Genomic DNA, 25,907 nt, shown 5'->3' with positions numbered 1-25,907 from the left:
GGGTAAAAACTGTGCACTGAGGCTGAGAAAATGAATGGGATTCTTGCCATCTCCCCAAATCTAGGAAAAGAGAAGTCAAGGTAAAAGGAAGCAGGTGGCCTTTGGCTTGGGGAAAAAAAAAGACTACAGTATTTCTGTATAAATAGGTAATACATTCTGGCCAGGAACTGTGCTAGGATTTGTATGCGAGGCTCCTTAAAATTTTGTTGTATTGATGGTAATAGGAAATCTCCTATCTCTTTACTGGGACTCCCACTATGGGGAAGTACTGTTTGTGGCAGACAAAAATCATCCTGTTGTCTAATTGCAGAATTAAACTGTCTGTTGCATTTTATTTTTTGGGGGGTAGAGGGGACGACAGAGTTTATCTCCTTCATCACTCAATTTATTAAAAAATGATTTTATATGTTCTCTTTTAATGTTTAAGTAAAAGTTTAATTATCTTTTTTTGAAATTGGTTTGTCTCCCAAGGGAGGGGGAGGACAAAGGCTGATTCCTGTACTCATGTGCCTTGGTACTATGTGATCAGGAGGTGGCGCTATAGAAATTATTTCATTTTTCATTTTATCTTTTTGTTGTGAGAAATATAGGACAGGTTGTGAGAACCCTCTTTTTCACACACTGGGGTGATATACTCCTGTGAAGTTAGGTGGTAGCAGCAGGAATGACCAATCCATTACCCCAAAGCAAGAAGCAGGACCAGAATATGAAAAATAATCTGATAAAAAGAAGCAAATATTCTGCAATAGAATTTTGGTGAAATGGATCTAGGCAAAATATACTTAATTTCAAGATACATTACAGTAAGGTGGTCTGTAAAAGATATAATGTGGAATAAATATTAAAGCTCTGAAATGAGAACAAATGCTCCACGGCATCTACAATCTGTGAATAAAAACCTGATGGTTAAATTAGGAATGGCTGTAGGGAACAAATGGTAAACTATATTAATCTGTGATGTAGAATTCTCTATAAAATGTTCCCCTTCTGAATTTTCTCAAGAAATTAAAGCCTTTTCTTGATCTAAATGTAGGAATGAAACAAAATTGACCATTCTAATCTGTAAATATTCTTTTTCACAGATTCTAAATGAAGAATGAAAGATGAATCTTTGACAAAAGTTTAACTTTGCTTCATGAATGATCAGTCTACTCTCCCTTTGGATTTCACAAACTATTGCTTGATCTATCTAAGTTGATTTTTTATTGACCATATCAAGACAACTGAAATATTTTGCAGACTTGCTAAACCTTTCCAGGTCTTAAGACAGCAAGGATTTTTGTGATGAAAGGAAACAATGAATGCTTTTAACAACAAAGAACTCTATGTCCTGCTTGATGGCCATCACTGGAGAGATCAAAGGAATATCTATCAAAGATTATAAGAATGACTCTCACAAGATCACATTGTCAGTTCAATCTAGGGGCCTTGCTGATCTTAATTACTTTACGCATTCATTGTGCATAATGATGTGATGACTTTTTCTGAACTTTCTAGATATGTAATGTTAGTTTCAGTTATTTGCAAAAGGAAATGGAGGTTTTATGGACTTTGTCATCTAGATTTGACAGTTGCCACAATCTGCAGTGGCCTACAGTAACCATGTGACCTTAACTTGCTGTTTTTACTGCCTTAAGAGGCATCCTAGGGAGATTTCCTTGCCAACTCAAGTTCTTCCTATAACACAGGCAATTTGCAAAGTGTTGCCATGATGTGTGAGGTAATGCCTACCATTAGTGAGAGTGACCCCTTAGGGCCACAGCCAGGCTCTGATTCTGATGCCAACTTTGAACAGCTGATGGTGAACATGCTTGATGAGAGAGATAAACTGCTAGAGACTCTTCGGGAAACACGTGAGACACTGTCTGTGACTCAGGGTCGGCTGCAGGAGACTTTGCATGAGCGAGACCAATTGCAGAGACAATTAAACTCCGCTCTACCTCAGGTAAGAAGATAAATATTCCAGATTTTTGTTACCTGAAATATAAGCAAGCAGCAGGAATAGTTAGGGGCAAGTGTACTGATATTGTGTGATTTAACACAGAGAAAATAGCTTTTATACTGTAATCCCTAAACTAAAGCATTAAGATGGCTCTTACAGAATTCATTGTTCTCTTATTTGTCACCATGAATGCTTGATAGAGGTATAGATATTAATTTCTAAAGTAGTGTTCGCTTTCTCATTTAGAATAACTCTCCTCCATCACCATTTACAAAAGGTTGTCTGCCTAGATATGCAAGATGAATTAAAAACCATATCAAACAATTGAATGTCTGTTGGATTCTTTGAACAGTAATAGACTCAATTTCAGTTTAATGGAGAGAGAATAAATATTAGAGCTGTGCAATGCTTTGGATTCACTTTGGAAGAGGTACTTTGAAATGTGGGAGAGTGAACGCTTATCTGTGACAAATTAGTTGTGTCTGTTTTCAGGATTGTGCAGCTAGAGCTGGAAAAGTTGCTTTAATGAGTCACAGGCAGGTGCTTTATTCACACTCCCAGGCACTCCAAAGCACCTCTTCTGAATTGAATCCAAAGCACTATCCAACCCTAATAAATACAAATTTAATTTAGCTAAGATGACTGAGCTACTCAGCCTAGGATTGTGGTGGAAGGTATCACTATTCACCCTAAAGGGACAAGTTAGTATTTTTATAATATCAGTATAAATGCTTTGCTCAGCAGATGTTTTGAACAATAAAAGCATACTCATTTTTGACATCCACTGGTAACTCCACCAAATGCGTCTGTTTTTACAATATTAGCTTTTTCAGGTAAAGTTCAAGGATCACAAGTACCACAGTAGTATAAGTCATAAATGGCCTGGACTGCGTATTTGTTATTGCTGAGGAGATTACCTATTCTACTTCTCCTGGCAACCTGTTCTGTAAAGCTTATGTGATGAACAAAGAATCTTAAATTTCTGAAAATTTCTCTGATGTTAAACTATGGAATTAGTTTATTTTATAACTGCTTCTTTTGGCAGCTACCAGAGGCAATTTTAAATGCCTCAGGCCAAAGAAAAATGTGAAATTTTGTTCACATTTAATGTACAGCGATTTTGTACTATATAGTATAATTACTGTTGTAAATTTCTAACAACATCTGTAATTATTTAAATGATGGTTTATCCCTCATTAGCATTCTTAAATTGTATGGTGCCATGTGTACTTGCAGTTATGTAAGCTAGCTTTGCAGTGCTGCAGTGCTTACATATACGTTTTTCCTGTAGATTGCTGCAACAATGTGCTATTTGATGGGTAACGTTGTGTGTATGTAAAATAACTATTAGTGTGAGATGGCTAGTAGTATAATATATGTTCATACATAGTATTTTGTATAAGAACTAAGTGTGAATTTATCTAAGCTAGTATATGAGTTTGTAGGCTAGGGGTGGGAAGCTTGCAGACAAGACAGGACATTTTTCAAAAGACAATGCAGGTGCCATCCGTATCCAAGGCTGAGAACAAACAGCAAGAAGTCTGTCACCACATAAGGGTGGGAGAAAGAAGGGGTGGGAGAGGCCAATAAACAGAGGGTGTGACTGGTTGATTCTATGGTATCTGATCTTCATTATTAGGGCTTCTTGTATCTGTAATAAAAACAACTTATCTATCTGAGCTTTATCCTTGACTCTTCCACTGTTAGCCTGTTGGATGAAGCTCTGACAGCAAGATCAGCTACTCATCTCATCCTCACAGAATGAGAAAAAGCACTCACAGCTCCAGAAATAAACCAGGCCTATTGATCTTCTTGTAAATCCCTTGACTGAGAAAGAGATTACTAGTACCTTGTTTTGGTGTCATAACCATGTGGCAACTGAGATTGATTGGTTAATGATAAATAAACTAGTGCAACAAGTGGGGTGGAATTTTTCTCCTTTGACAACTCCCATGCACACCCAGGATCCAGCAGCCATAGTGGGAGCTGCAGTGGTTCTCCATGGCTGAGCATTTGCTTCCCTGCCTGATATATGATGGAATCTGGGAAAATTGAATACATTTCTTTCTCAATATGAGTTGTACATCTCTCTAAGACCTTAGGATTTCCCCTTGGACTGATTTCATGTAGGATTTATAATTGGCTTCCTGACAGAAGGAGTGGCAAAATAGGCAACCAATTTCTTGCTGTGGAACAGCCCAGATGTGGACAACTATGCCAATTTTGTGACACTGTTCAGGGCTATTTTTGATTAATTTTTTAAACAGGTGACTGCCAGTGACAAAAACTGTAACCTAAGGCAAGGTAAATGCTTAGTGAGAAATTATATTGTTGACTTTCGATTGTTAGCTCAGATGTGGGTTGGGATTAATGAGGCTTAAATGCCCAATTTGAAGAGGGTCAGCCAGGAGAAATACAGGACGAACTCATCCATTACCACAGAGATTTTGTATGCATTAATATAATTCTACTTAGGGATCAGTGAAATACTTGAGGAATTGTGGCATAGTATAGGCAGGAGAGGAAATATTCTTTTTTGTACCCTACATTATTCTCTTTTGTTCCATCCTTCCCACCGCCTCTCACTCATCAATAGTTTTGGATATTGAACTCCCATGGCTGGGAGTATGGAGAGCTTCACTCTTTGAGAAGAGCTAGGTCAACACACACAAGATCAATGTGTATATTGTGAAGAATTTAGTTATGTTTCTTGAGAGTGCCCTCCCAAGAGACCACCCCCTTCTGAAATACCAATAAAGTATTGTACATTTTCCAAACAAGCCACTAATCAACCTGATCTGGCTTCTTGGGAAACAAATCAGTCCCAACATCAAAGGGCTCTGACATGGTTACACCTGAAAATTAAGAAGAGGTCAGATATGTGGGACTGCCCATTAACATTTAGTCATTTGTTTAACATTTCAGGCCTAGACTGCCTGACTATAGAGCTGCAGACCTTATTTTATTCTGGTGCCATAAGCAACTTCATAAAATCTTCGGTTGAATGGAAATATATCTTGCATGTTCAGCCTGTGAAACCCTTGTGAGAATGGAAACTACTGATGGTTGATTCCAATGCTTGTGGCTCAACTCAGATCACATGGACCTTCTCCGATTCATCATCTATTATTATCAAGAGTCACTGCAACTTTATTTGGCTTCCTTATTACAATTTCTGATAGTTGTAGGAATAGATTGGCTTCTGTTCACAATTCACACATTCTTTGGAACTGGGAAAGCATTACACTGAGCTCCCAGGCATGCAAAACTCACTGCCTCCAAGGTTTCAACTCCCTTACCCTTGTTCAGCACAGTACAGCAGGAACTTCCCCGTATCTTATCCCAAGTATTCTGGCTTTGGTCATGTGTTTGAGAGTGGGAAGCACAGATTCTGCCTCCCCATCAATTTCATGATTATACCATACTTACTCTTGGGCCTCAGATTCCTGCAAAATGCTGCTAACCCATGTCAGAAACTGAATGAATCAGCTAAAGACAATTTGTAAAAGGGTTTCATTTGTCTCTCCATCTCTACCCAACATTCCTTTTTTTTGGTTAAAAAGAAGGATGGTTCCTTATTATAGGCTCCTGAACTCTGTAACTGTAAGAGATTGTGAGGAGGTGAGAAAGAAACAGGAGGAGCAATAAATCAATTGATGGTAAGGTTCGTTAGTGGCCTACCTAATCAGTGGCAGCTCTGTCTAGGCTGCGGGAAACCCAGAAAAAGAGAATAAAACTTTCAAAGAGACTCAGCCTCAGTGAACTTGCTAATAAATAATGGCTAGAGTTTCCAATTGCAGTTTCCAAGATTCTGTACCTTTCCCCTAATTCTTGTTTTTAAACTCCATATTAAAGTCTCTGTGTCCTGCTGTAAGGGCTTGACAGCAAACATTAGGGATCATTATATTGTTCCCTTCATGTGTGAACTCTTATAACAACTTCAGAAAGCACACATTTTTACAAGGTTGGATTTCAAAGGAGTTTACAGTCTAATTGGATGAAAGAGACAGCAGCCTCTCTCCTACATTCCAGAAAGCCTGGCTTTGGTCCCAGCCCGGGGGTTAATGTATTGTTGTTTGGGGATGGGGTGTTTGGTTTGGTTTGGTTTGTGTCATTTTTAGATCATTTTAGTCTGGGCTGTCTGTGTGGCCTTAGGTTTTATCTCTTTTTATGGATTGGGATGGTGGTGGTGGTTTGTTTATTTGGTTTGGTTTTATGCACCACCCAGAGTCCATGGGAGTTGGGCGGCTATAATAAATTTAAATAAATAAATAAATAAGGTTTGGATACAGTGACATGTGTGGCAGGAAATTACTAGGCTTCATTCAGAAAAAATGCATGAACTACAAATAAGAAAGATATATTGAAGGAAGTAGGAAGCCATAACCAAAGAATTTCAGCAGCTGCAGTGTTTCTATATCAAGTCCAGTATATCCTAACACTCTTACATTTCATTTTTCTTCCCACCATATCTGGTGCACTACATTCCCTCTCTTTTGAGCAGGTTAGCTTGTTTCCACCTAGTCTTTGTTTTTGTCATTGTCACTTGCTATCATGTTATTTTTGCTATCATGGTATATTTGCTATCATGTAATTTTTCACTGACTGTGTGAGAACTACATCTCACAGCATTATAGGCCTTGATTTTTGCTCTAGTGTGAGGCCACCAAAAATTATACAGCAGGAAGAGGGGTGTTTTAAATACTCCAAAATGTCCAGCTTGCTGTCTGTTTTGGAACAACTGCAAGACTTCCTCCCTCAAGGAAGAATTGGTCATGGTGGCAGTTTTCCCTGTTTCAAGAAAAGGGGAAAGACTAAGACAAGGAAGCTTCCTGAAAGTTGCCTATTGAAGCGCATCTCCATGGGTCCTGCTCTTGCTGAGTATGGATTTGATCAATTAGAGAAGGAGTCTTCTTTCCAGCCTTCAGAGTCTTACAGGGAGGACCAGTGGCAGAGGGCAAAGTTAAGCTGGCAGGAGTTGTCTGAGAAAGAAGGCACATAGGAATCTGTTGCCTTCAAACTCTAGCATGGATTGTAACAGCATTCTGTAAGGAGAAATTGGAAGCATCAGTCTGAATAACAAAGAGGTGGGTAGAATCTGGATGATGGAGGACAGACTAAGAAATGAGTAAGATAAATGCCTGCTGGGTGTCACAATCCCATTTAAAGGAACTCCTTTTTCCTAGGATGAGTGGCAAGATGAATTATTATTGGTTGCACAGTCAGCCAGATGTTTAGACTGGTTTGGCATTTTTATCCACCTATTGAGTCCTTCCCAAGGACCTGGGATAAGCAGATGTTGTTTGATGTATTATTATCATTATCATCATCGTCATCATCATCATATCCCACTTTTTTAATATAAATAATTCAAGGTGGCAAATATACCTACTGCTCCTGCATCCTATTTTTCCCACAACAACCCTGTGAGGTGGGTTGGGTGAGAGAGAGTGACTGGCCCAAAGTCACCCAACTGGCTTTCATGCCTAAGGGAGGCCTAGAACTCATAGCCTCCTGCTTTCTAGGTCAGCATCTTAACCACTACACCAAACTGGCTCTCAGCAAAATTACAATATCTTTGTCTACTTCTGATTAAGTAAAAGTGTAGTGATTAAGAATTTTGCTGTTCTTCTGCCAGTCAAAAAGAAAACTGTGGCGTCTGCAGGATCAAAATATAACAAAGTTTGTATGGAGAACTTGTTACACATGCTGCTCCCAGGTTCGGCTTATGATCACTCACTCACACACTCACAGCCTGTTGAGGCACGCGGATCTTGTCAGCCGCCCTTGCTTTCTACCTGGGTTTTCCAGATAGGTGCGGCTGGAGCAGACAGACACACAGCCCTGGTCAACAGCCGGGTGGGAAATAATAGGGATACACACAAATCACTTCCAACCGAACACTGAGGCACAAGAGGTTCTTTGTAATACACGGAGACCCAGTGAATTTAAAGTAACAGCAAAACTTTACTGGTTGCAAGGTACATTTGCTCTTTCTCATACACACACACACATACACGCTCTTCCACACTTAGCCACATCCTTCCCAACTAGGCTGCCAGGCACTAGCTAGAGGGACGGAAGCCGCCAAGTCTGGATCCAAAGGTGACTCAGATGACTCAGACGACAACTCAGACGATTCAGACGGCTCAGAGTGGGCGGGCTTTGGGACCCCTTTTATCCCCAAAAGTCCTTGCTTTGTTGATTCACAAGTCTGGCAGTTGTTGATGGGATTGGGGTTTCCATGTGCTCAGGCCCAACTTTTTTTTCTGGTTTAGGTCCTTTGTTTTTTTCCTTAACTTGCTTCGACAAAGTGTCATAAAGATAACAGTATATTGAAATATAATTGTCAGTATTTCATTGTTTCATCCACTTAATACTATTGTGGGGGTGAGAAACTTTTCCTCAGAAAAATGCAATGAAATTAAGGACAAGGGACTTCGTCTGAAAGCAATGCAAGTGGCTATTGTTAGTATCATAGTGACCAGGGTTTGAATTGACATGCATCTATATTTTGATGAGATTCTTTAATAGATTGTCTGTTGAATTGAGAAGTTCAGCTTCACCACTTCCTGTTTTATGGTGGCACCAACCCCCTTCTGCTACTAAGCTGCCACAGAATCTTGTAAGAGCTTGACAGGGATGGGGAAAGCTAAGCACTTGTTGTGGTCTTGCTGCTTCCTCACTGAATAATCTGCCCTTTGGCAGTTCTCTAGCTGGGTCATCCAGTTCTACTCTATCAGTAAATATGCTCTGGCCTAGGCTCAAGGCTTCAACTAACTTTCTAATAACTCTCCCCCTCTTGGCCCCACCTTGTGACCTTCCTGCTTATCATCTCTTGGACTGAGAGCCCTAACTCTCATGTCTGTGTTCATCTATGCTGAGCAGCTGGGCAGAGAGCATGCCAGGTCACCAAGGGAGGGTTATGCCTCCTGGACTCTGCAGCCGCTTGGATTAAGGGGCTATCCAGTGATTTACTTTCTGCTCCTGCTTCAATTCCTCTGCCTCTAACATTCAGGGTAGGGAACATGCAAGCAATGCAAAGCAAACTAGGTCATTTGTGTATCTGTGAGATCCTCTGGGGGAGGCTGCTGGCTCTTCTAGCTCCCAGCTCCTGCTTGTAGCTCTTGTGCCTCTCTTATCAAATCATACATCTGCCTTCTCTGTATCTTGAAAACGGATGTGATTAACACAGGCAGCAGATGGGGAATTTCTGCAAGCTTTGGTGACACTCTTACAGTGCCCAATCCTCCTCATCCTTCCAGGTTCAACATGAAGTAGTTTCCTACTGATTTGAATTTCAAACCAAGGTGTGCAGTGGTATCTAGAATCTGCGCTGCTTCTAACCTTTATCCCTGGATTTAGTTGCTATTCTCCCTTCAGTCTGTAGAACTATGGATTTATTGATCAAGCTGGCTATGATTTTCCTACATGAATACAGGGAACCAATTCATATACATCGGTCTTCCCAATGGCATTAATTTCAGCATGTTCATGTATCAGGTAAGCAGGATATTGCTTGGAATACCTATCCATCCTAGCACTTCCTTTTTGTAGCTACACAGAAATACTCCAGGGCATGTTAGGTTTTCAGGCCTATCTCAACCTTCAGACAGATTTGCATCTTCTTTCAGAAGTTATCTATGGACGTGACATCTTGCTTTTTCCCTTGTGTTAAGGAATGGAAACAGTGTTATGATAGATTGCTCCAAAAGTCTTTGTAAGAGCAAGAGAACTTGGGCAGTGTTAGTGCTACCAGTTATACCACCAGCATTAAGAACTAATAGTTCTACAGCTGTTTCCTGGGAACAAATATACCCTCCAAATGTGTCCTTGTATGATTGGTATTTTATATGTAAGGAATGGGCCCTTGACTTTTGGAAGCTGCTCATTTAGAGGTGTTTGGTGTGTTCTTTGCTTTAGGTTACTTGAGCAATCACAGAAAATTGTGTATAGGGTTCTGGAAGTGAGTAATAACTGAGTGAGTATGAACAGGCAGCTTATTAAATCTTCCCTGCTGTTTCAAACTACATGCTACATTTGTTGATTAAAAGGGCAGACTTTTATTATCACTCCTAAATTCCCAGAGTGTGATTACCAAGACTCCTAGAAATCATATGTAGAACTGATATGTAAGAATTAAGATATTTTAAAAATGCCTGGAATTAATTTCCCCCCAGTTCTTTTATGGTTTCTGGTCAAATAAGTTTGCAGGATTCATTGTGCTTTAAGCTATACTTTTAGATAAGTTAGCTCCAGAGACATGATTAGTTTTGCTGCTTTGTAGATTGTGCTTTGACAATTTCAGTATTTCCCATGAAGTATAATATACTCTTTCCAGTCTGTATGTTTAAATAGTTACGAATTTAAGTTCTGATGAGCAACATGGGGTTCAAATGACAGGGCCCTGATATACTAGAGGGCAGTTACTTTGTGAAGTAACTGTTACTTCACAAAGTTATCCCCTTTTTCCTAGCTAGATCAAATTACTAAAAGGGAATATATATATTTATATATATCAACAACTGAAGTGAAGATGGCTTCAGAGGCAGCACACCACTTTGAATATCGTGAATGGGGAAGAACAGGAGAAAGCTGTTGTCATATTGCTTGTGGGCTTCCTAAAAGCTTCTGACTTACCATGTGAGAAACAGAATGCTAAACTAGTGGTTTTAGGAATCCAGCAGAGATTTTAACGTTCGGAATAATGGCTGCAGAGACAATTGCCAAAGAATTCAGGCCATGCTCATGATTAATCTCGGAGAAACTGAGGTAGAGATCTGATGGCCCAGGAAAATTTTGTTTTGCTACTATTACAGCTCCTGCTCCTGCTATTGTATTTTCTGATAGGTCTGCTAATATAAAATGCTACTGCAAACTAAAGAGGTATCTTAGCAATTACGTGAAGTTTGGAAACCAGAACGCTGATTCATTGGGACATTCTTTTCTGTTCCTATGGGGGGGCAGTGGGTTCTCTGGCTATGCATTGGGCTAATTATTCATGTGATGCTTAGTCAATAGTGCTGATTGCCTTGGCATCTGTTTTGATTCACAAAATAAGTCTGGCAGAAACCATCATTCCAATTAGATGCCTCAGATGAGACCAGTGCTTTTGAATTATTTATTTTTTCCTCCTATTTAGGAAAAAAAAAAGAATAAAAATAAATAAAAAATGTTTGATTATGGGCTCCATCCAGACATAGTCATGCTTAGAACTGATCTATTGAAATAGATGGAATTCCAATTAGTCATGTCAAAATTCCACTGATTTTAGTAGGTATACTATACTAGATATAATTATGCCTAGATCCAACCCTGTTAAGATACTTTGAAAGGTTTAAAAAGAGAATGAAGCAATTTGATAGGAAATACAAAAAAGTTTGACATCCTTATATATTACTTGTTGGTTTGTTTCTCAAAGAACATAAGCTAATACTCATTTAATATTTACATTTTAAAGCCACAAGTTCTATCATTCTTACTGTAAAGGGTAAGATGGAGGAAGATTACCCTTAAAGTAGCCTCTTCATGTAGGACTTAATTTTAAAATATTTAAATGTGGTATTTTCAATTCCCTAATTCATATATAGATGTCCTCAGTGCCAGCTTATGGGTATATGCCACCCCTAGGCCACAATGACTGATGGCACCACCTCCTGCTGACGCAAAGATTTATTTTTAGAATAATTTGGATGGAGGATGGTGTTGGCATCCCCTTAGGTTTGGTGCCCTAGGCTGGTGCCTTAAACTAAAGCTGGCCCTGGTGTCTTGTCTCATCTGACAAATTTATGACTATACAGTTCATCATTCCAAATAATATAAGCTTATAAAGAATTTTACTAATGGAAGGAGAAAAACTTGTTAAATATATCTACAAGAGCCATGATTCCAATGCGACACACTAATACTGGGTTCCAAAAGGTAACTGTTTTAAATTGGTGTTTAGCTTAAAAATTAAGGGGAATCTCACAAGTCTGTATCTGTAATAATATGTGGGAATTACCTTGATAGACAGGAGGAAGAGCCTCAGACTGGACAACCAGCATGTAAAAGATATCTCAATCCACAGAGGGGGAGTAGGAAGCATTTCAGAAGTGACCCTCCCTAATTTTCCAGACAGTAAAAGGAAAAGAGGGGAGAAGTACTTTTGGTCTTGAAAGATTGATGTGAGCCCTTCAAGATAGTCCAGACAAGAAGCATAACCATGAATACTAACTCTTATCTTTATTGTAAGGTTACATTAACAGAATCTTGCATACATAAGAAATAATCTCTTCGTAGTTTTTGTATTCACTTTTGCTACCCTTCCTTTTGTATAAGGGAATAATAATGGCATACTTCCAACCATCAGATGTAGATGTAGTCCTCACGCTAATTGGAACAAGTCACCTAGCTTTTCCATAAGCAAGTCATTTCCATATTTTAATATTTCTCCATGTTATATCATCTATTCTTGCAACCTTACATTTTTCAACATTCGCAGCATTTTTGATGTTTATAATTTATAGCAATTATTTATAGCAATTATTTCAATTTCACTATAACACTATAATTCTGATAGAAATCTCTAAAATACTCTTTCCAGCATTCCCTCACTTCAGTTTCATTCCAAATTATTTCAGCACTTTTATTTTTAATTCCATTCACTCTTCTAGAGGCTTTCTGTATAGCCTTCCTCACTGATTTCCAAAGCAATGTTTTATTTCCATCAACACTGCTCCTTAATCAGTTCCTTGCTCCTTTTGATATATATTTTGCAATGATCTTTTTTCTCTAAGCACCTGATCTGCTGTCTTCTTCCCTTCATTTTTGCAGCAATTATTTTCTTATATATGAGAATGTTTTTTCCATCCATACCTCTTTCACTTCATCATTCCACCAAGCAACCTTTTTCATACTTCCCATTAACATAACTCCATGTATGCTTCTCTAGAACTTTGTAATATGATTTGTTTTACTTTGTTCCAAGCAGTTCCATCTTGTCTTTCTTTACAACTACTTTCCACTCATTTTGTTAATTTATCCTCTAATAACTTTTAATACAGGACTCAACCTTTCTCTTCCTGCAGTCATTCTATTTTCATTCTGCCATCATTTACTTCTTTGGATGTCCATTTTTTCCCAAAATTGATTCTTGACTCTACCAAATAATGGTATAATCTCTCTTCATCCTAATATCCTCCACAAATTCTCTCATTGTTTCTTAATTAATAAATCAATCATGCTTTTAGATTCATTCCTTGTGAATGAATGAATCATTCCTTGTGTGTACATATGGCAACACGTGTTTTAATCAGGTATTTGAAACAGTCCTTTTTAAGCGGATACTCATAAGTCATCATTCTTGTTCAGGTTTGATTCTCTTTTCTTGTACTCTTTCATCTCTTTCTCACAAATTCTTTCATCTTTCCTAATAGAATAACTTTTACTCCTGGGATGCATTCATTCAGAATGCTGCAGTTTTCCCACAAATTCATCTTTGATTTTTCTTCTATCACCATTCATTAGGACATAACGCTCAACTTTCACCAACCTATGAATTCCTACTTTTATACACATACACAATAACCTAGATGACACCAAGTCATACTTACTTTTGCTCATAATTAAACCTATCTTTTTGCTCTTAATTAAACCTACACCTTCACTTCCTTGCATGTATTCATCAACTCCATTGCATAAAATCAGGCCATCTTCATTCAAATCTGTTTCAGCATTCCCCTTTCTCTTAGTTTCACAGTCACAAAAATACCTTCCTTCCTTCCTTCCATTCCATTCCATTCCATTCCATTCCATTCCATTCCATTCCATTCCATTCCATTCCTACTCTTTATCATTTACTCATGTTACAATCCAAGTTGTAATCTTCCATAAGCCATCTTCATCAACAGATGGGCACATGAATGTTGACCACCACTCTTCAAGAAGCAGGTTACCAGCCTTAGTTATAACCATGCCACATGCAGCATTCCCTATTAACAGTAACACCAACTCTATGCAAGCAAGGATCTCTGGTCCAAAGAGACCAAAGCCAACCTGCTGTTATGCATACTACAATAAAGTAAATCAGACAATTAACTTTTGCATTAACTTTCCTGACTTTCCTTACCAAGTACTACTTGTAATATACATGTACCTGGATTTTGTCTCAGTGAAAGACACACACAGAAGAATTTCTCCCTTCTCATCTCTTATACTACAGAATCTTGATTCTTTTACCCAAATATCAAGCAGAGAAAATTCAGTCTGACTATATGAATGCTGTTGTCTTATTTATATTCTAACATTTGGGAAAGATGGCCCATTAAGAGTTCTCTAAGCTATTTCAGATCCTCCATATTATGAAATTACAATTTATTAATGGCTTCCCAAAGATGCTTCATCAAATGTCTCACCAAATAGTTCCTATTTTATTTCCCTGTTTTGAACACTACTTGGTTCATTTCTGCCTTTTTTGAGGTAATCCTTGCATCTGTTAGAAATTTTTCTAATTGTCATTTACTTTTTTAAGTCCTCTGAGTTATAGAAGGGAAATTTGAGCAGGAGAAAGTGAGAGATGACTATTGTTTTAATTACCTTAACTTACTTCTTTACTACCTATTTGATGTACATCATCATGTATCACCAGGAATGTTTTACATCTCTAACACAGTCATCACCATAGCAGCTTCTCTAAGTGACAAACATCCAGCAACACTATTCTTATAAAAAGGCAAAAAGGCTAGTTACTGGATTTTTGTTAGAAAAATATAGTGTCTGATAATAGTGAAAGGTTCACTGAAGGGCAGCTGTAGCTTTGTGCTCTCTTTGGGGACAATATTGTATGTCAGAGCAGGGCAGGCTGCAATCAGTATCTTTTTGTTAGTTCTCTCAGTTCTCTCCCAGGATCATGCCACCAACATTCAGTGGCAAATGACAGATTTTGAAGTGTGATTTAGTTATTTCATTTCAGCAGGTGACAGCACCTGTCTGACCTTGTCTGGGTTTAGAAGCTAACCAGTGCTAGTACTTGGATGGGAGGCTACCATGGAATGCCAGGTGCAGTGGGTGTGGAAAAACCTCATCCAAAAAGGTTTAGACATAAGAGAAAAGCCAACATCTAACCTGTCAGTCTAGAGTGCGTGGAGACAGTCAGAAGGCACTAAAGAGCAGTCAGCAGCAAGAAGATTTCCCTCAATGTGTGCATGGTGGTGGCAAAATCAATTTTGTCTTGGTTTTGTGATTTCCTCTCATGGGACGATGGAGTATTTCTCCCAGCTGGCTCACAACTAGAAAAGCAGCACTCTGATTCCACAGGAGCTGGGAATTGGGGATGCAGAAAATGCAGAGCAGTCTAGGAACTAAGCTAGATGCAAATTACAATCTTAATTCTGTTTAATGGGAAATGATCTGACTGTACCTTTGTTTTATTTTGTTTTATGTAGCTTTTCCTGTGTTCTGTATGTGCATTTCCTGACTAGAGGAGCAGCCACTGAGATAAATACAACAGACTCAGTTGTTATTTTTTCCTATTTCCCTTTCTGTTTTTGGCTTTATCTCCCATTTAGTTCCTTAACTTCATTATACATTAGAAAATGTTACATTTCTTATTGAATTGTTCTGATAAGGAATTTTATCACTTGCCTGGCTGCTTGGCTAAGCAACAATGAAGGAAGGAAAGCAGAAGAGGTAGTTTGCTACTTCCCCTCTCTCAAGTAAGCCAGTGCAGAGAAGGATTTTCTCTGGAATGAAGTGGATGGTGGCAGTATTTACTGAGCAGACTTAAGGTCATACATACCCAGGTTCAAGCTCAGAACTCATAGAATTACTTTGGGCAGCCACTCTCAGCCCAAACAACCTCCTGGGTTCGGTGTTGTGCAAATAAGATTAAGGGAGGCTTCCATATAAGCTATGTTCAAATCTCAGAGGCTTTCAGAAAGCTGGTCCAAATCTTGCTTGGTAGGAAAACAAAAGAAGAACTGTTCTCTTACAATACATGGATGGCGATTTGTAGCTGGCATATAAGACTCGGGATATTTTATATACCAAAGATAGACTTGCTAAGAATTGTCTTAAGTGAACAGACTGAAACTCTTTACTTGCAGTTTTTTTGCTTTCTTTAATTCATATAGGAGAGCAGATGACACTTACACAGGGCAGGAATACTGGTGGTAATGGAATCTTACTACCATTTCAGAATACACCAAAGTAATAAACTTAACTTTGGAACACTTGAATGCCTTGTGAAATATCATAAAAACCTGCTGAGAAGAAAGCTGCGCTGCTTTTTGTTTGGTGAAGAGCAACTATGCATTTTACTTACCTGGCTTTATAATTCATAATCAGATGTGTAACAAAAATCCTGTTTTGGCAATTGTTTTGTGACCTTCTTGGGCAGTAGGGGGTAGGGGTGGGATAGGGATACATTCTCTTTTTATAGTATTACATCCATTCAGGCAAAATCTATAGAAACCTGACTCGATTGTGGAGCTTATGGTTGTCTTGCAGGAATTTGCAACATTGACCAGGGAACTCAATGCATGTCGAGAGCAGCTGTTGGAAAGGGAAGAGGAGATCTCTGAGCTGAAAGCAGAACGCAATAATACGCGGGTGAGTAACAAATGAGTTTTATGCTGGAGATACTCGGTTCTGTTAGTAGTTTGATCCAAAGGAACATTTATATTCACAGGTAACATTCAGCCATGATTTGACCATAAGTTACTGAATAAGCCATAGTGGCCTGATTTGTACATCATTTTAGGCCAAAAGGTAAGAAATCATATTATGGCTTACTTTGTGAACCTAGAATTGAATACCTAGGTTAATTTAGATGCAGCATGGTCTGCCTTTCTCTAAGGTTTCCCTGACTCTGTCTAATAGATCCATACACAGAAGACCTGCAGTTTTCTCTCTCCCCAAGATTTAAGAGGATTGAAGGCTTTCTGTAGAATTTGCCATCATCAGTAATATTTGATAGGAGACTTGTTCTCTTGATTAAATGGCAGGGTTTAACATAATCCCTGTTAAATTCAATTTAATTTCTATAGAATGTTGTTCTTGTTTTTTATTCTTATTAGAATGCAACTTGGTTTTTATACTTGCAACGGCACTTCAGGACTGTGTCTAGTTATGGGGGATAAATCCACACCCTTCTCTCTGTGACAGTCCTTCAAATATTTGTAAACCACTGCAAAGAACATTAGGGACTTGTTAAAGGCAGTGTCTAAAGAAGAGCCAAGTTCAGGGAGAGAAAAACTGCTAGCTTGCCTGGCCTTTTATTTCCATACCTTAAGTAATATAATGCAGGGGTTGTTAAATTATGAGATACTGCAGCTCTTAAACTGATAATGAATTTATATGATTCCTTCATGAATATAACTAAAGATTCTATTGAGAGTAAGGTTGGGCAAGAGATATATAACTTTCACCATACTTTCTTTGCTTAGGTTTACTGTTTTCAGCATTACTGGTAGATTGTTAGGTTTCTCTTAACCACACAGCAAAACCTTTTCCATTCAAAATGTTAGAAATTTAAAATGACAAATAGAAGTATGAACTTCACTAATTCATATACGTAGAGATGCTCCAAAGATTGGATGTACTACCACAAGCCACACTATCAGGAAACCATCTGCCAGACACAGTGCTGATATGATTGGCAGATGGTTTTGACAGATGGCTAGACTCAGGGGTTTAACCATCTCTCAAAACTCAGTCTGGGCTTTTGTCTCAGTTTTGGCTGCACAAGACCCTAGTGAGCTTACCAAGACAAAGTATGAGTGAATTTTGATAATATTCTCACTTTGCCTGCACAAACCTGAACAGCTTTAAAAAAAACTGTGAGCCCTGCTCCAACCATCTTATGGGGTTACAACCCCCATTTTGAGAACCCCTGATGTAATAGATCATCTCACATTACATTTTTTTTTTTAAAAGGATAATTTCTGAATTAATCTGAGGAAATTTAAAAAAGCTTACCCATGTCTCCCTGTGCTACATTTCCTCTGAACAATCTCTAAAATGTATGTATGTATGTATGTTTGTTTATTACTGTATTAACTTGTTTTTATACATAAAATCTTATCCATTAGGTTCAGCCTTGGTCTGATACCTATATTTCTGGTGCAGAAAATGGCCTTGCAGTTAAATCTGGTAACTTTGAAATCAAAGAGAGAAAGCTTTATCCTGCTTACAGTGACTTACATAAGGAATAACTGGAGCTGATCTTTAATTTTCAGCTTTTGTTGGAGCACTTGGAGTGCCTGGTCTCAAGGCATGAACGCTCTTTGAGAATGACTGTAGTGAAGCGGCAAGCTCAGTCTCCATCTGGTGTTTCCAGTGAAGTTGAAGTTCTGAAAGCCCTGAAGTCTTTATTTGAACATCATAAAGCATTGGATGAGAAGGTGAGGCTTAAGTAGCTGTTAGTTTGTTGGATCATGTATAGCTTTAGTAAAGTCATCTGTTTTTAACTCAGAATCTTTTAGGTGACAAAGTTGTACTGATTCCAAGTATTGCTTTGGCTCAGCACTTTCTTAGAGCTCTCTTATCAGTCTTTTGATTCTTTCACTAAATGATTTCCGTATTGAAAGATCTTGTCTTTTGGAGAAAATTCTCAAGTTTTATTGTTTTACATTCCAGGAAGCTGCTGTCAAGAATGAATTTGTGCAAGTGCTCCTCTAAAGGGATATTCCAGCCATCCACTTCCACTCTAATTCAGTTTTGTACTTCAACTCCCAGAATGCTGGCTGGAGAATTCTGGGAGTTGGTCCACACATCTTAAAGTTGCTGAGGTTGAGAAACACTGATTTAGACAATTTTCCTGAGTTCATCTTCTGTTTATGTTGACATGCAGGGCTCTTTCCAGATGCAGACCAAATCACTATATAAAAGATCATAGTCTCCCACAAGAGCGTTACTTGAATGTGATACCAGGCTCCTATTGCTGACAGTTTGACACCCTTCTGGCATATAATGTGAGGGGAGAGTGATCTCATTAAATTGTTTATATTATGAATGGATTTCCAGATGCTAGATGTTGTTAAATGTGAGACCTTAGGCCAATAAACTGCAAGAAACCTCTCTGAGACTTATTTATCAGTTTCACTTTTAAATAACACTTTTATTTCTTAACATTTTCAGGTAAGAGAACGCCTAAGGGCAGCATTGGAACGAGTAGCAACATTAGAAGAACAGCTATCCAGTGCCCACCAGCAAGTAAATATGCATTTCATTTTCTACTCCAGATTTGATAGGAATGTTTCTCAAATAATCTGTCAGTTCTGTTTGCAACAAGCACATGGCATGGATGAGCAAAGCCTGATGTGACAGTGCATAGCGATCTGTCATTATTGTAATACCTAGACAATGTCATATCCAAGGAAGGGGGGGGGGAGAACATGACAGAATAGGTGGCAGCAGTGTAAGGGGTGAGGTCAGTTAAATACATGCATGCTCTTATATCACATAGTTTAAACTTTGCACAAAATAACTTATTTGAATGTGGATTTTTCTTTCCAAATCATTTGTCATAAGCGAAAAAAATAGGTGCACCTCCTTTGAAAGCTTTTAAAATAATGTTTTACAGTCAGAAGTGTTCCAAATCCCTTGTGCTGTGAGTGTGTTTTGCATTCTTTTTTTCCCACATTTATGAGAACTGTAAGTAACAGTAAGTTGTATTTTACAGGTAAATGCTCTTCAGCAAGGTTCTTCCCCAAGGGAACCACCTGTAGGAGAAGATGAAAAAAGGACTGATGGTAAAGAATCTGGACAGAAGATGCTTTGGAAGGTGAGAGGCAATCTTCTGGGAATTGGATGAAATCCAGTTGAAATACTGTATGTCTGCAATTGTGATTCCAGTTAATGATGTTCCATGGGACTCTTTTGCCTATAGGCAAAGCTTGTTTTTTCTTTGCTGTGTTTCTAAAATTTTGTAATAGGCTGATTGAATAGTTTCCCAGTTGTTCCAAGAGTTCTTCTGATTTAGACATCTTATTTTCAAAAGGCATATTGTGTAGAGCTATATACCTTGTTATTTTGTTTAGAGATAAAAAGGATTATTGATTCATTGGAAGTTGTTGAATAGATTTTAGAAACACGCAATGACACTTGTTCCGTACTCTAATTTATCTACTCTCTATTGCTCTGAAAAGGGTTGGAAACTTTTTTTTACTGTATTATTTGACAGAGACTCCCTAATGGCTCTATACATCCAGATGATGAGGCAAGTCAGATTGTGGAATTGCAGGAGCTTCTAGAGAAACAAAACTTTGAACTAAACCAAGCTAAAGAACGATTAGCTGGTCTGGCTGCCAGTGTTGCTGAGCTTGAAGAAGATCTAAGCACAGCCAGGAGGGACCTCATCAAATCTGAAGAAATGAGCAGCAAGTACCAGAGGGACCTGCGAGAGGTTAGAGAGCTAAATTCCAGTTGTGAAAATGATGGCATACAAAAAAACAACAACTCTAAATCAATTTAAAATAATCTCAGTTTTTCTAGCTACAGCTGAAGCCGAATAGCAGCCTGAGTTTACTGAAGTAGCTAGAGAAATGGGTTTAGTTATGCAATGATAAATTACAAAATTATTCTAAACCTTTCCAGAAAGGTAACCTAGTTTAGAGTACTCTGTTAAAATTTTTTAAAAACCTTGGCAGGTTCCTTAAATATTTAGTGCAAGTCTTTGAAAACCCAAGTTACATTTTGTTTATATCAGCCTCTCTTCCTTGCTCCCTTTGCTTCTTGAAACCCCCAAGACAGTACATTTGACAGACAGTGAATGGCACCAATCAGTATTACAGAAGTTCTTCCACTGCACATGGTGTGTAGAATATCATTTCCTGCCAGGTATCAGAGGGTTTGTGATGGAATTTTCCAGCACTTGTTGCCCACTTCTAACCAACTATAGCAGTGGAAAAATGGATACAGGGTGATTCAATCTGATTTACAATGGAGCTAGACTATGCATGTAGAAGTAAACCTGTATTTTTAATATTTCCTTTCCCAGGCTTTGGCACAGAAAGAAGACATGGAGGAGAGGATTACCACCCTAGAGAAACGCTATCTGGCAGCCCAGAGAGAAGCCACTTCTATTCATGACCTTAATGACAAGTTGGAGAATGAGCTTGCCAATAAAGAGTCTCTCCATCGCCAGGTAATGGCACATGGAATGCCAATGGCAGTTTGATTGATATTTTTATGGAAGATGCACTCTATTTTTGAATGCCCATTTTGCCTCCTTAGCAGAACTTTCTTCCTAGATATTCTTTTCGTTCAGATGATTCTTTCCCAGAAGCACTACTACTTTGCCTTTGTGACCAGTTATTTAACTGGGCAGTTGGGCTTGGCTGTTCTTGCACATAAAGCTATAATAAAACTACAGAATTTTAAAATAATGTTTAAAGGGTAAAGACAGTTAAAATTAAAAACAGTTTTCTTTGAGTCAAAAAGATTTAAAGCCTTGTCCTTGCCAACTCCATGGCTATTAAATTAGATAGCATGTAACCTTTTCACACATGAGGCACCACAATCGAAAAGGTCTATTTTCTGATTGTGGGAACATTCAGAAACCAGCCTATTATATTAATAGCCTACTGATTCATGTGGGAGCAGCTGATCTTTATGTACAGGTTCCAAGCTATACCTAATATTGAACTTAGTTTTGTTCAGGCCCAAATCCATTTATCTGGTGGTTTAATACCCAGAGTAGGAGACCATAATTTTAAAATGTTTGTAGAGATTTGCTGCTGTTGCTTAACTTATTTATTTATTTATTTGGAGGGGATATTTGCTACCCTTCCATTACCAAAACTTTCAGAATGACAAATAAATCCAATAAAATATTTATGAAGAAACTTCACAATATATAAAATTAATATGGGTGTGCAGAATGTTTTGATTTTGAAACATCCTGAATTCAAAACATTCCATTTTGAGCATTTTAGAAATGTTTTAAGTTGAGAAACTTCTGTTTCAAATGCAAAACATACTGTTTTCAGGTTGAATCACTTAAAAATGCTCAAAACAGCCTATTTTGCATTTTAAATCGTTGTCTTACATAGTCAGAATAGAGACAGGACATTTTGGAGTCAAGAGTGTTTGAATCAGGACATTTTGCACAACTTTTAAATGTGTTGTAATGAAAACAATTTAAATATTCCACAAAAGTGATAAATGTTGATGCTCAGCTTTTTAAATCAGAATCAAAAGCATGCATAATGAAAACTAGCATTCCAAGCTTCTTCTTTGAATCTGTTTTGAATATACGCATTGGAGCACATAGCAATGGCATAATCTGGAACTACTGTATCCTTAGCATTTCTGGCTCCTTCTATACATTGCTGCCATTCTTCATTGTTCCACAGTGTGAAGAGAAGGCACGGCACCTCCAGGAGCTTCTCGAACTGGCAGAGCAGAAACTGCAGCAGACAATGAGGAAAGCTGAGACTCTGCCTGAGGTGGAGGCTGAGCTGGCCCAAAGAATAGCAGCTCTCACCAAGGCAAGTAGATCAGACCATAAAGAGCTTTCAGTAAAGCCCAGGATACTGGATGGTTTGGCATCTGTCCAGGCCATATAACTTTCCTGGGATGGGAAAGAAAGTTAGAAAAGGTCATGAACTGCTCTTCTGTCTTCTAAAAATTTTTTTAAAAAATGAAAAGCTCAGCATAATCAATTAGACTAGCATAAAGTTCTCTTAGGGGACATAATTATCCTAAGAAGTAGCTACTAGGGATGTACAGATCAGCTGTGATGTAGTTCAAATAGTTGATGCTATGTAAATGAGAAAAACTGAAGCTCTGAATAGCTGAAGCACTGAATTGGGTTACTTTGAGTTAATTTTTTGGAATTGATTGAAACATTCAGCTTGTATTCAGTTTGTGTATAGCTACCTCCTAGGCTGGTAGCTTCAAGTAAGAATGGTTGTGCTGAACTTTTCAACTGATTATACTGGGCTTTATTGCTTAATACATATAGAATTGGAGGGCAATCATTGCTGCCCAAGGATGCTTTAAAGCACATTCTATCCCATTAAATAGTCAGATATTTTGTGTGATTTTTTTAGTCTGGGGCCTTGATATAAAGTCTGTTATCTGCACATAGATGCATTTAAGAAATCAGATGGGAGCATGTTATACACCTCTTAAATGAAATATGTACTTATAAGGCTTGATACAAACCAGAACAATCCTGGGAAATATGTGCTGCAAGATTCAAAAAGCTCTCTCAACCTTAAGAGTGATGAACTCAACAGGAAATTCATGTCCATGCCCTAGGCTTGAGAAGGTCTGTTTCTAGAATCTCCCAGAGAATAGTTTGCTACCTATCCAAATACCTTACAAAGACAAATCCACATTGGTTGTATCCCAGATGCTTGGTTATACTTATCTGATATGTAGGTGCAATCTTATATAAGAACAAGTCTTCTCCATTCCTCCCCAACCCATATTTCCAGAACTTATTTGTTCATTGATGACATGTAGAAGGACTGTGGATGGGATGTGATTAATTTATTTAAATCCATGCATGGGAAATAATGAGAGATTGATTGCTTGCCCTTCTATCAGTCTGTCTCCAGTTTTGCTGGAGGCAGCTTGGATTGCTGGGTTGGGTGATGGCATTATAGTGGGCAGAAGAAACAGAGATGGTCTTTCCAACTTCTAGCTCCTGCTGCCTATGATATGAACTAGAGGAAGCTGTATATTGGAGAAAGATTGGTCTCTTGAATCATCAGTGAAGTATTGCTATTCAGGAGGCATATGTTTGAGTAAATTGATCTTTTGAGTCATCAGTGAGGTACTACTATTCAGGAGGTATACGTTTGAGTAGTTGTTAGATTAGGGCTGTACAAAAATTATATTTGGACAGAAACAAGCAGATATTTCATTACGATTGGCTGAATTTGTATTCTGTCTCAGAAGAAAATCAGATCTCTTCTAACACTGGAGTAGTATAAAAAGAAAGTCTCAGAATACAATCACAATGCCTTACTCCAATGTAAGACGATATTAGATTTTTTTTACTGGGATGCCAGTCAGTGAAATATAACCACAGGCTAATATGAAATTATTTCTTATCTGTTTGTTTTACAGTTATATCTGTACAAAGTATTCTTAAGCACATTTCTTCATGAACTTAAAACTTACAATAATCAATAAATATATAACAGAAGTCATATAAATATACAAATATCATTCTTAGAAAAAGTCAGTACTTTATTTTTATCTTGATGGGATTCTGATTCTTTTATATAGTGCTTGGTGAGGTTGAGATCCACTGCCTTAGAGAATGTCTTTTTCTGTATAGGCTGAGGAAAGGCATGGCAGTATTGAAGAACGACTGCGGCAACTGGAAACTCAGTTGGAGGAGAAGAACCAAGAATTGGCAAGGGTAAGTTGTTTTCTGTAGAGAATGTAGCTTTATATTATTTCAGGTCAGGATATTGTCAAAAAGAAAATGATAACTTGGTGTTACCTGTTATGTTTGCTTCTGTGATATTTTTATTCACAAATGTGACATCACGTGGGTAGCTTGCTATGAGAAAGAGTATCCCACATGGTTATCTTAAGTCTTCAACCACACTATTAAGTGATGGTTAAGTGATAGGTTGTTATAGTGTGGTTAAAGTTATGGCACTCAGCAATAGAAGAAATCACTTTAGCTCCATGTGTAGTATATGCAAATACAGTATAGTTGTGTTAGGTGCACTTCTTAATTTAATTTGAGTTGTAAGATCAAATAGTGCCATCTATGATGATTTCTGTCTGAAACCCTATTTCTACATTCCCTTCCCCCATTTCTGCCTCTGTCTTACTTCTGAGATGTCATGCTATGGCCCTTTATATCGAGTATAGGGTAAGTGCCAGGAGACTGGAGAAGACACTGTAACATTGTTACAGTCTTTTAAAAAAGGGGAAAAGTGGACCAATCAGCTTGACATCAATACTTGGGAAAATCCTAGAAAAAATAATCAAGCAGTGTGTTTGCAAGCACTTAGAAAGGAACAAGGTGGTTATTGGAAGCCAGCATAGGTTTCTTAAACGTAAGTTATGTCAGGCTTGAACAGTTGTACCCAATATGTAGTCCTTAATGGATCTAACTCCATATGGACTGAGGTATGCAGTGGGGTACTTCATGGTTCTGTCCTGGGCTCTGTGCTCTTAAACATTTTTATAAATAATTTAGAAAAGGAGATAGAAGGGATACTCATCAAATTTGCAGGTGACACAAAGCTGGGGAGGACTGCTAACAACGCAGAAGACAGGTTCAAGGTTCAAAAGGTTTTTGATAGACTTAAACTTTGGGCCCTATCCAACAAAATGCAATGGCAAGAAATGTAATTTTCCACCGAAATGTGGGTGGAAAAATAACCCAGATGCATGGGTACAAGATAGGCGGGACCTGGCTTGGCAATAGTACTTAGGAGAAGGATCTGGATGTCCTGTAGACCACAGATTAAGCATGAGCTAACAGTGTTGCAAAAGAACCAATGCAGTCTTGGCCTGAATCAATATAGGAATAATATTGAAATCATGGGAAATGATACTTCTGGTTTATGCTGACCTGGTCAGACTGCATCTGGAATATTGTGTCTAGTTTTGGTTGCCATGATACAAGAAGGATGCTGAAGAACTGGAAAGAGTATAGAGAAGAGCACAAATGTGTTGAGAGGCTTCAAGGTTAAATCCTATAAAGAGGAATTAAAAGTAGTGAGTATGTTTAGCTTAAAGAAGTAGGCAAAAGGGAGGCATGATATCAGACTGCCAATACTTGAATGCTGGAAGAGGGAGTGGATTTATTCACCATAGTGCCTGAGGGTAAGTCAAGAACCAATAGGTGGAAGCTTTGTATAGAGAGATGCAAACTTGAAATAAGGAGGAATTTCCTACTCAGAGAGCTATTAAGCAGTGGAACAGCCTGCCTCCTGGAGTCATGGGTGCCTCCCTCCATAACCTGAGGTTTTCCAACAAAGGTTGGACAGCCATTTGTCTGGGA

At 38.2% G+C, this 25,907-nt stretch overlaps 1 protein-coding gene across 4 annotated transcripts in view; it reads left to right on the top strand.

The window, feature by feature from the left end:
* PPFIA4 (PPFI scaffold protein A4) overlaps window positions 1–25,907 on the top strand; it is a 117,901-nt gene that overhangs the window by 48,706 nt on the left and 43,288 nt on the right. For all 4 annotated transcript variants that reach the window (XM_088153597.1, XM_088153598.1, XM_088153596.1 and 1 more), the window contains 9 exons: window positions 1,083–1,945; window positions 16,430–16,531; window positions 18,160–18,324; window positions 19,061–19,135; window positions 19,605–19,706; window positions 20,106–20,327; window positions 20,922–21,068; window positions 22,279–22,413; window positions 24,219–24,302. In XM_088153597.1, the coding sequence (XP_088009723.1) occupies window positions 1,709–1,945; window positions 16,430–16,531; window positions 18,160–18,324; window positions 19,061–19,135; window positions 19,605–19,706; window positions 20,106–20,327; window positions 20,922–21,068; window positions 22,279–22,413; window positions 24,219–24,302 (1,269 nt within the window). In that variant the 5' untranslated portion in view covers window positions 1,083–1,708. The remainder of the gene's footprint in view (window positions 1–1,082; window positions 1,946–16,429; window positions 16,532–18,159; window positions 18,325–19,060; window positions 19,136–19,604; window positions 19,707–20,105; window positions 20,328–20,921; window positions 21,069–22,278; window positions 22,414–24,218; window positions 24,303–25,907) is intronic.

This window comes from Python bivittatus, unplaced genomic scaffold (assembly GCF_059951505.1).
Source record: "Python bivittatus isolate LINGU-HERP-01145 unplaced genomic scaffold, Pbiv_v1 ctg000700_np1212, whole genome shotgun sequence".
NCBI classification, from domain to species: domain Eukaryota; kingdom Metazoa; phylum Chordata; class Lepidosauria; order Squamata; family Pythonidae; genus Python; species Python bivittatus.
This window is presented reverse-complemented; position numbering and strand designations above follow the sequence as displayed.